Source organism: Colletotrichum abscissum (genome assembly GCF_030869225.1).
Source record: "Colletotrichum abscissum strain IMI 504890 chromosome Unknown Scaffold_67.1, whole genome shotgun sequence".
Taxonomy (NCBI): domain Eukaryota; kingdom Fungi; phylum Ascomycota; class Sordariomycetes; order Glomerellales; family Glomerellaceae; genus Colletotrichum; species Colletotrichum abscissum.
Window position 1 is genome coordinate 185,886 of NW_026850511.1, and position 10,559 is coordinate 196,444.

General features: G+C 55.5%; 4 protein-coding genes across 4 annotated transcripts; 2 read left to right on the top strand and 2 right to left on the bottom strand.

Moving 5' to 3' along the window:
• Positions 1-580: 580 nt before the first annotated feature.
• On the top strand, positions 581-934 carry CABS01_15490 (uncharacterized protein; the record flags this gene model as incomplete). Its single annotated transcript, XM_060548825.1, has 1 exon — positions 581-934. The coding sequence occupies one exon, from the start codon at positions 581-583 to the stop codon at positions 932-934; it is 354 nt and encodes a 117-aa protein (XP_060391815.1).
• A 912-nt stretch (positions 935-1,846) lies between these two features.
• On the bottom strand, positions 1,847-5,356 carry CABS01_15491 (eukaryotic translation initiation factor 3 subunit A; the record flags this gene model as incomplete). Its single annotated transcript, XM_060548826.1, has 3 exons — positions 1,847-4,873; positions 4,937-5,200; positions 5,354-5,356. 3 exons carry the CDS (start codon positions 5,354-5,356, stop codon positions 1,847-1,849), a joined length of 3,294 nt encoding a protein of 1,097 aa, XP_060391816.1.
• Positions 5,357-7,128: 1,772 nt separating this feature from the next.
• CABS01_15492 (uncharacterized protein) lies at positions 7,129-7,413 on the bottom strand (the record flags this gene model as incomplete). Its single annotated transcript, XM_060548827.1, has 2 exons — positions 7,129-7,188; positions 7,357-7,413. 2 exons carry the CDS (start codon positions 7,411-7,413, stop codon positions 7,129-7,131), a joined length of 117 nt encoding a protein of 38 aa, XP_060391817.1.
• Positions 7,414-8,074: 661 nt separating this feature from the next.
• Positions 8,075-8,722, top strand: CABS01_15493 (guanine nucleotide-binding protein subunit gamma; the record flags this gene model as incomplete). Its single annotated transcript, XM_060548828.1, has 2 exons — positions 8,075-8,493; positions 8,602-8,722. 2 exons carry the CDS (start codon positions 8,075-8,077, stop codon positions 8,720-8,722), a joined length of 540 nt encoding a protein of 179 aa, XP_060391818.1.
• Positions 8,723-10,559: the final 1,837 nt, after the last annotated feature.

The following is a 10,559-nucleotide window of genomic DNA, read 5'->3' on the forward strand; positions in this document are numbered from 1 at the left end:
GCATCTGATGTTGAATGACTCAACGAGCCACTGACCGAAGTAATTGTCGACAAAATGATAGTGGCCCTACCTCAGTGGTCTGCGCTGTTAGTCACATCAACTCTCTGTTCAGCTCCCATATTTTTTGTTGCAGGGACTGCAAACTTGGGATGAAAGCGCCCTCTGTTCGACTGACTGACCAAAGACCCACGGTGTCTAGACATTCCAGTGTAAGCGGTCGAGAAAAGTAACGAATCGTCTACGCCAGCAGCTCGACTCTTCCTCGTTCTGTTACCCCATACAGGCCACAGACTGGAGTCGCAATACAGGGTTCTCCCGAGGCAACGGCTCCTTTGTACAATCAATAAGCTTATTGATAACCTCTTCGCAGTTCTTACAAGTAGAGATCTAGGACGTTGGAAGGAGAGAGCTGCGCCCCATTCTCCCGTCGACGGCGCCGACCCAAATGCCAATGCAACTGAACCATGCCCACCTGAGAATATGGGCTAACGAACACCCCTTTCCAAGGGAAGCTAAGCTAAGAAAGCCAGCTTTAGACTGTTTAGTCTGCAAAAGTCCGACCGCCCATCAACTGAGGATAATGGTTGCTCGGTCGAAAATCTGCGCCCAGCCAAAACGGCTTCCTGAGTTCTTCAACAACGCTGATGGTCGCCGGCGCCACACCGTGGATGCCAAGGCCACCTCTTCGGCTCTCGGTATCGTCTTCGTGTTGGATCTAAACCCCGTGATGGCTTCTCACCAAGTTACTCCACAGGCTTTGATCCTCAAACTCCACCTTGGAGGGGGCAAAGCTGAATCTCGTATCGACGGGAGACCGACGACGGCTCAGCCAAGGAAACCCGCGGCGTCCCGTGGATCTCCTAGAATCCTCCGAGATCTGTTCGATGCGAATGCGGAGTCCGGCGCGATGCCGACCCCTCCTGAGCAGATGTAGGGTAGTCACCCCTGACGAGGCTCTGGGCAGATCGTCGGGATCGCCATAATTATCGCTTACCTTACCCCCTAACTGGACCTTTTCAAAGGCCTAGACTTACGCAGACCAACTGAAGGTTTGGACACGTCGGGACTTCCGATTCAGCAGGATGAACTTTGGAGATATTCTCTGTTCCTTTCCCGTCTTCCTCTAGTCTTGCTTGACTTCCTCACTCCCTATCAGTCTGACCTTCATCGCACATGTTCATTCGCAACTCGAACCGAGGCTGCTTCGTGATGACTGTAAACCAAACCACTGCTAGAACTAGGCGCTACGAGTTCGTGAGGCCTTCATCAAGTCGACAGTCTGGTGTTGAGGATATTAGGCAATAAAGCGATCAAGCTGCTGTCTGCGCCTGAGCCAAACCATGCCGATGCCCTCCCTGCCGCGTCGACCACCGCTACGAGGTTAACATGCTCTTACACGCCATAGATAGCGACTTACTGGGCAGCATCGTAACCTTAGTCCACCGTAGACCACCGACAACACCAACAGCACACATTCGAGCGTAAAAGAAGGAGACGGGTATAAGTGCCAAAAATAATTCAATTCCAGCCAGGAGCTATGCCAAAAAAAGTCATGTCACATTTCACCCCCGTCCTGATCGACGATTAAAGGCTATCTGTTACTTCCATTCTAGCTTGCCCCCTCTGTTAAAGGAGCGGGTTTTTTAGAGAAGAAAACCATCCTTCCCGGGGGGGCTTCTAGAGTTACATCCTTTTTAAAACAACTTCCTGCCTAACCTAGAACGCCGATGCAGAACTTGCGGTAACCACTTCTCTTCACTTCCATCTACCCCTCCTCCCCCACAATTTTCGTTGTCCTTCCTATGTGACTCTTGCCATGATAAGTGTCTTTATCGACACTACACATTTAGGCCTTGTCGCGAAGGTGACGGGGAACCCACTTGCCGGGAGCGCCGGAAGCCTTGAGGGGCTCTGCCGGCGTGGCAGGCGAGGCGGTCCGGTCGGGGCGGCCGTTCTCACGGTCATCGCGTCCGGAGCCTCCGCGGTTAAGGGGGGCACCACCACGGTCGCCGGAGGCGCGAGGGGGCGGGGGCGCACTGTCGGACGACGCGCCACCACCAGAAGCGGTCTTGGCGGCCTCACGCTCACGCCAGCTGGGCTTGTTGCCGGCGAGGGCGAGACGAGGCGGGCCTCCGGCACTGGGGCGGTCCTCTGAACGTTCAGGGCGCTCAGAGCGCTCAGCACGCTCGGAAGGACGCTCATAACGGTCAGAACGCTCGGGGCGCTCAGAACGCTCCGGGCCACGGGATGGGGGAGCGCGAGCAGCAGGGGCGGCATCGGCGTTGGCGGGGGAGGCGGCCTTGTTGGCGGCCTCGCGCTCGCGCCACTTTCCGGCACCGGGCAGGTTGAGCGGGCGACGACCCTCGGGAACGGAATCGGTGCCACGCTCGGGAACACGGGAAGGTGGTGCGGCCCGCTGAGACTCTCTCTCGGCCTTGCGACGGGCCAGGGCCTCCTCCTCGCGTCTCGCCTGGAGGGCAGCCTTCTCGAGACCCTCCTGGCGCTCTTGCTCGCGCTGCTCCTTGAGGCGCTGCATCTCGGCTCTCTTGGCCTCGGCACGTCTCTCCTGCTCCTCCTTCTCTTTGGCGGCACGCTCCTCGGCCTCGCGGAGGACTCTCTCTTGCTCCTCGCGCTCGCGCTTCTCGCGGAGCTTGCGGTCGCGGTACTCCTTCTTGCGAGCGGCGATTTGCTTCTCCAGCTCCCTCTCTGCGTCTCTGCGGCGCTTCTCGAACTCGTCGCGGCGACGCTCGTGGAGGTTGGCGCGGAAGGACTCGTACTCGGGCATCAGGCGGGTGAGGCGGTGCTTCAGCTCGACGCTCTCCTTGTGCTTGATCTCGGCCTCCTTCAGGGTCTGGGCCTTGACAGCCTCGTAGGTCGCCCGGTCCTGCTCCGTCTGCTTCTTGTAGTCCTCGGGCAGCTTCTTGGCCTCCTCCTTTCGGAAGGCACGCTCCAAGTGGTCGATACGCTTCCAGACGATGCGGAGCTTCTCTGAAACGTCGTTCTTCTCACGCTTGAGCTGCTCTAGCTTGATGGCATGAATGGCACCGGAATCGAGGTTCTCCAAGTTGTCCATGTCGATGTCGATCGTCTTGTTGCCAATCTTGAGGTCGGCAATCTGCTTCTTCAGCTCCTCCTTGCGGACGCGGTCACGCTCGGCCTTCATGCGCTTCTCTTCGCGCTCCCTCTGCTCGGCGGCGAGGCGCTTGTCCTCGGCCTCCTGGAGCAGCTGCTCACGAAGACGCTTCTGGCGGGCATTCTCTCTCTCCTTACGAGCCTGAGCCTCAGAAGCCTCCTCCTTGCGCTTGTGGATGACCTCCTTTCTTGCAAGAATGGAGTGGTGCTCCTGCTCGGCACCGGCACGGGCACGCTCCAGAGCGGCTTCCCTTGCGGCAACAAGGGATTGGTTGTATGTAGGGTCGATGTAGAAGCAGGTAGTGTGAAGAGACTTAACGAGGCGGGTAAGCTGAGAGCGGACAATCTCAGAGGGGGTGCTCTGGAGACGCTGGACAGAGCTGCCGTCGGCCTCAGCTGAGCCAGCAGAAGATCCAGCGTGGGCAGCCTTGGCGGAGGAGAAGACATCATTGTCGAAGCTGAGGACACCGGTGGCGTGGTCCATGCGAATGGCCAAGTCACCCTTCTTGTTACCATTCATGATGAACTTCTCAATGGTGCCGCGAGTAACCTGGAAAGGCTCGGGGAACTGAGCAAGCTTCTCAACAAAGGCCAAGTCAACAGTCTCGTACACCTGGGAGAGCTGCTGGAAGAGTCTGGTGAGGATGACCTGCTGCAGAGGCAGGATGTACTTCTCCATCTCAGCATCGTCACCGATCTTGGTGAGAATAGGGGAGATCTTCTGGCAAATGGAGAGAGGGTGGAAGTCGACCTCGAGGATGTTGTACAGATCGCGGATCTCAGGGCGAGCGCGCTTCAGCATCTGCTTAGCGAGGGCATCGCGGAAAAGGCCAGCACGGGTAGGGGCCTGGCCCATGCCGAGCAGGTGCGTAAGACGGGCGTTCTTGTTCTTGCGAGACTCATCGAAGTCGACCATGGCACCGCGGGAGCGGGTGGTGCTAATGACAGGGATGGCGAGAGCAGACAACAGCACGAAAGAGGCGGCCTTCTGAAGGTCGTTTTCGGTAGCGGGAGGGTTGTCAGCCTTCTTGCCTTGTCCGCTGGCAACGACAGCGGCGGACTGGCGGAGAAGGGTGTAGTATCTGGACCAGGCGGCGGCGTGGAAAAGGTAGTTCTCGCCGACAAGGAAAATACGAGTGAGCTTCTCGTAGTAGTTGGCCATCATGATGTTCTTGGGAGGGCGCTTGCTGAGGTTGAGGAGAGTGTGGATGTCCTCAACGGAGCGGAAGGCCTCCTGCCAGAGCTCTAGCTCGACGGCAACGTTGAGCTGCTGGAAACGGGTCTCCAGGTGACGCTGCAGGGTGTCGGGGTCACTGAGGTTGATGGCGTGCATCTGCGCAGAGTACTTGGCGGCAGTCTGAACATGGTTGCGGAGCAGCTCGCAAAGTCTGCGGAACTCGGTCTTGCGAGTGTACTTCAGGCAGAAGTCGAAGGCCTGCATGGCAGTGCTCTGGTAGAGGATCTCGAGACGGGCATTGTTGCGGAGAATGTCGAGAACGGTGCGGTATGCCTCCCAGAGGAACTTGAGCCACGGGGTGACGATGGCGCGGTCGGTACGGTCGCGGGACTGCTCGCCGGAGACGGTGGCAAGGAGGATGGACTCGGGTGTTTCGCTAGCCTCCAAGTCGTCGACGTTGGTGGTGGAGGTGTTGGCCTCGATGCTGGACTGGACCTCATCGGCCTTGGCCTGGGCAACGGTGACCTTCTCGGCTGCGAGCTCGATGAACTTCTTGAGAACCAGCTGCGCATATCCCTGTTAGCAACGGTTGCCCTAACCCATTTCTGCGGCGGCGAGATGGCTTACCTCGATGGTGCCGATGTTGGTGTTCTGGCTGATGTTCTTGTACTGGTAAAGGGCATCCTTGGCCAGCTTTCCCTTCTTCTGTTCGACGGAGAGCTCCACCAACAGGAGCATCACCGGCTCCAGCGACGCGATGGGAACATTTCGGCTTCTCTTCGAGGTGATGTGCTCGTGGAGGAGGGTGAGGGCGGCCGGGACTTGGTTGACGCCGATGAGCTCGTGAGCACGCTTGAGGACGTTCTCCGGCTTCTGGTGAGGTGGAGGAGGCTATGGCTTCTTGTCAGTACTTCAGTTCGACAACAGCAGCAAGCAAGATGACGCCCCGTGATAGCAAGGTCGGAGAGGGGTAGCGTCAAATCCATGTAGGAAATTTTTGGGCAGGCGGGCCCAGAGGTTGAGAAAGCGAACAGAGGAACTCACCATGATGGGCAACCTCCTCTGCGGGAAAATACTATTCTCGAGAGGGTCCTTGGTTTGAGGAGTTGCAGCGCAAGCCTTTTCGTGCGAGCGAGATATTGACTTGGCTGTCGCTCGGTGCGTTGGCGTTGATGCTATACACAGACAGCAAAGACGAATTTTTCAATTTCGTGTGTGGCCGCTATGCGAGTCCTGAGGGGCTCCGAACGTCCGTGCGTTGTGCGAAACGGATATCACGTGATAAGAGATTATGTCAGCCGAGGCTGACTGATTTACCACTGAAGGTTTGCTGCACCTTCCCGTCCCTCAGTTCACTGCTGTCGTCCCGTCCCAAATTATTGGGCAGGCTAGGACTGAGGTACCTCCGATGTCATTTGTTGTCCCATGGCTCAATTCCGTCACGGGAACGAAGTCGCCGATTACACTGTTGAGATGATGTCCAATTCGAGTGAACATTGCGCTCTCCGTTGCGCTAAGTCTCTTCGAAACCTTCCTTCCCGTCACTTCACTTGATAGGTCCCAACCGTGATTTTCAGACTTATTTGCCAGCCTTGTCGGTTTCTAGTCAAAAGCCTCCCCGAACTTTCTTTAATCCCGGATACGGACGGGGGCATGCTCCCGTTGTGCTCCACCGAGACCGAGGTAGATGGCGACTTCACACATTTCTTTTCGGCAGAGCGGGAAGATCGAGAATCACCGATCTTGAATCGTATCTCCTCACTTCCAACTTGCAGGCACAGGGGACATGTGCATAATTATACATTCGTGAACGGGTAGGGCAGCAGTATGGATAACTTCCTCGGACAGGCTTGTAAGTTACGAGTATCTTCTGCGTAAGTATAAGCGTGTCGTCACTTCGGGTAAGCTGGCAAAGAATTCGCGTTGGACAAGACGAGAAAAGGACCGATATTAATCGGTACATCTCTTATGAATATTCCCGATATAGAGCATGGCGCCGTGGGCATCTCTCATGAGCGTGTTCTTTCAGCTAGCCCCTCGGCAGCTCTCCGTTCTTTGTCTGGCCGGAGGGCCAAGGGTCGTCAGCCCAACTGAAAACGTCATGAGGTAGAGTTCCATGGCACGTCTCAATGTTAAAAGCAAAAATGTCGTTGACACCCTATCATACATACGACGGTCCTCGTGAAAACTTCGCGACATCTATTGGCTTCGGCATCGAGGCGAGCCGGCTAGAGAGTGCCGCACGATATATGGGAGACTTCTGTGTAAGAGTCGGCAGTGCAGAGTCAAAGTCTGATCGAGATGCCGGGTCTTGGTATGGCAGTTGGGCACGGGAATCGCAAAAGAAAGGGGAGAAAAACGAAGGTCAAATGTTGGGTTCGCCACACCTGATGCCCAAGATGTGCAGCTCATTCATCGTCATCAACCTACCTACACCACATGCTGCGACTTGGAGTACTCTGTACAGTCGTGGTGTCGCGTCTTGTGCTCGTCGTCATGACTGTATCCGTGTTCTATGGGCGCAATCGGGGTACCGGCCAACTAGGGGAAACCCAAATATGGGAGATTGCCCGCTCCGGCCAATTTCCAACCAATCCCGCCAATGCTGGTCTACAACAGATGGGGCCCGTGCGCCAAGTCGCTTCTCTACGTACAATTTCAGCATTTCTTGTGAGGCGACTGGAACCTCAGCGAACACCCCCGCCGGCGCCGGGTCCAGTCACCCACCCTTGCCGACCCGTCCGCTGTCCAATCCAAAAGCCACAATGATGACTAAGGAGAAGAAAGTGGATGTACCTTTAACCGCTTGGAACACACTGTCAGGTACCACACTCCACCCGGGGGAGGGTGCTGCCAACAGCAACGCAAACGCACTTGACCTGCAGCAGTGCAGCATGCAGCCTGTACAAATGCGCAAACATGCACACAAGCACACACAGGTACTGTGCAGTAGACCCCAGGATGTAAACCTGTGATGGTCTGGCAGCAGCTGGCAAGTACTCTCGCTTCGGTTCGCTCCATAAAAATCCGCGCGCGGTACTCCGTACAGCAAAGATGCAATGCGGCTCGGTACCCTCCAGGGACGGGGCGGTCGTTGCTTCCATGGCGCACCTGGTGGCCCTAGCGCAAGAAGGTAACCTTGGGTCCATTGACCTTTGACCTTTCCTTTCACGTTAGGGGAACCTTTCCCAAGGGGCTCCGCAATCCAATCCAATCCCAGCTTTCCTAGTCCCAGTCCACAGTCCCAATTCCCAGTCCCAGCCCGTCTCCCAGACACTAGCAGTACGTGACTTCCCTCCCGTCCTCTCTCTCACCTACTCAATTCCCAATTCCCAACTGCACCTGCGGCTTGCCTGCACCTACCTACCTCTACCTCTACCTCTACCTCTACCTTTCCTTCCACTCACTCCCTCCTCCTTCCCCGTCGCCCGTCCCGTCCTCTCCTTTGCTTTTCCAAATCCCAACCCATTATCCGAGCAACCAACCTACCCATCTCTTCCAACACTCGTAATCCTCCCCCCCAAATCCAATCACCCCCGACGTTCTTTCCTTTGTCGATTCGCTTCGATCGAAACCGGCCTTGATCACTCTCTCAATTCCCCCGCGGTTCTCGCTGCTGTGAGTTTTTTCGCCCCCCTACTGGCCATTTAAATCCTCCCCATCCCGCTTCCGATCCTGAGCTCGTACCACGGGGTGGTGGGAAAACGCGGCAACCACCGCCAAAGCGGAGTCAAAAGAGGGAAACTTTAATCAAACTGACACGATATGCTCTCTCATCAGGAACGCTCTTCTCACAACACCACCACCACCTCTCCTACCACCGCCGAATCATCTGCTGTAGCCACCACAGCCACTTCTCCCACCTCTCGCCAGCGGCAGGATCAGGTCCAACAGCCTCGTTCCGACGACAAACAATCACGACGACAACCCGCCGCCGCTGAACCCTCTGTCGCCGCCGCCGTCGCCTCATCCTCCGCGACACCTTCTTCATCAAAGTCTCCAGCCCCCCGATCCGCGACAGCAATGCCTCAATACACCTCCCGCGATGTCGGCGACCCGTCGCAGATCAAGAAGAACAAGCAGTCGATGGCCGACCTCAAGCTGAGACGATTGACGGAACTCAACAACCGCCTGCGCGAGGATCTCGAAAGGGAACGGATTCCGGTCAGCAATGCTTCTAAGAGGTAGGTCTCGGATTATCAATCATCATCATCGATGCAAATCAATGCGAACAAACAGCCATTGATTCCATCGCGAACGGGCGAATCAGCGACTAATTCGTATCATTCTAGCATCATTGCCTACTGCAACAGCACGAGGGACTACATGGTTCCATCGGTTTGGGGCGCTGTCCCCCGCGGCGAAGACCCCTACGCACCACAACAAAGCGGCGGATGCTGCTTGGTGATGTAAAGCAACGTATATCATGGGTTAGCGATGTTGATATCGGAACAGTCGATATGCTCCGATCGGATTGTCATTTTTCTATTTTACGCGTGGAATACCAAGACCCCCGAGGGCCATCGGGAATGCAGCAACCTTCCGTAAACAGCGAACGATCGCTTCTTCTCGAAGAACCGGAAAGAAAACAGAGGACACCTGCTGATTATTCTTTTACGCGGTCGTGGAATTATCGGAATCCCAAAAAAGTCCTGGACCAGCTTGGAGTCGAAGAGAAAAAGCAAACAAAAGTTTCCTGGGTTAGGAAGGGTTTAGGGGGGTTCTACAATGCCAGCCAAACGACAGATACCTTTGTCCCCTTTGACGGATCAAAACGAAAAGCCACGGACAGCGACACGGGTTAGTAATACTTGAGAGAGTGAGTGAAAAAGGGAGAAGCGAGCAAGCTCCGTCAGCGGAGGAGGTGGGTGAGAGGAAGCGAGGGGAGATGCTTGAGAGTTGAAGAGGCAACGGACCCCGCTACGATAATGCTTCTATGTTGTTCTTTTTCTGTTGTTATTGGGAGGTTGTCGTTGGGGAGGCAGGGCTTTTTGGCGGGCAGCTCTTCAGCATGTAATAATTCTCTTGATGTCCTGTACTCTTTTTCCTTCTCGGGTCTCCCCCTTGTCCACTATATTCCGCACCGAGTGTGTGAATAGCTTCAATCCATCAAATTCCCTGGCCTCCCCGAAAAAACAAGATAACAATTCGAGCAATTACCACGGGTTACGGTCGCGTCGTACTTTGATGTCAGGGGGTGCTTGGTGCCATGCAGTTGATCGATCACTGGGGTAGGTAAGAGGCGGATAGACGGCGGCAATCATGGACAGCAATTCGATTAACGATGAATCAAACAAAAGTGGTGTGCATGTTACGGATACCTGAAGCCTGAAGGGGGGTTTCACAAGAGGGCAGATCACCAAAACCCTCCTCAAGCCTGCATCTCGCGCGCCCCCCGTGGAGCCACGAAATCACTCGCATCTGCGGTGGTCCCATATCAGGTCATTTCGGCCAACCAATGGCCGCATTGGCGGGACCCCGGGGGAAGCAGCCAATCCAATTTGGGGGGGAGGTTGAGAAGCAGCGTGACCTTACCTTCAGGTATGGTTTACTACCTTACAGGCTTACGCAAAAGTAATAGGAACTCCCGTGACCTGAGCCAGATTTCCGCATCGCATCTTCGAAATGACGGCCAACCCGATCGCGTATTGGTAAGCAGGCGAGAGGGGGAGTGAGGGTGGTGACCCAGAGTCCTGGAAGTAGGGAAAGACGAGAGACATTGCAAACCAGTTCACATCAGGGCCGTTTACCTTACGGATACCTAGAGAGACAGGCAGACTTCTGGGGGAAAAAAGCAAAGAGGGATTGAAAACGGGAATGGGGGACAAGCTTTTTCGTGTGGTATTTTTTACTCCCCCCTCCTCGCCTTGCGGTCTTTCTGGGGGGGTACGATTGGGCTGGTACCACTTCAGGTCACAGGTGAGAGAGCAGGAAATCTGAGACATATGCAGCGTCCCTTTTTTTTCGCTTTCGTTCTTGTCCTCACCTCCATTCTCTCACTGTGAAATTATGAATAAAGCCAGATTTATGGATTCATGACCCCCTGCGCCCTGGCCGAGCGAGACTGGGGGATGAATCGTTCGGCGCCGACTTTCGAAATCCTGGGATTGGATCATTGGATGCCGATCTTCGGGCTGATTGCACAATATGGCAACAGTTTCCGCGTGGTGTTCAGTAGTTTCGTTTCGCGGGGTTGATTACCACTCCCCACTGATCCAAGGTGTTTCCAGCCTTCTAGACGATCAGGAAC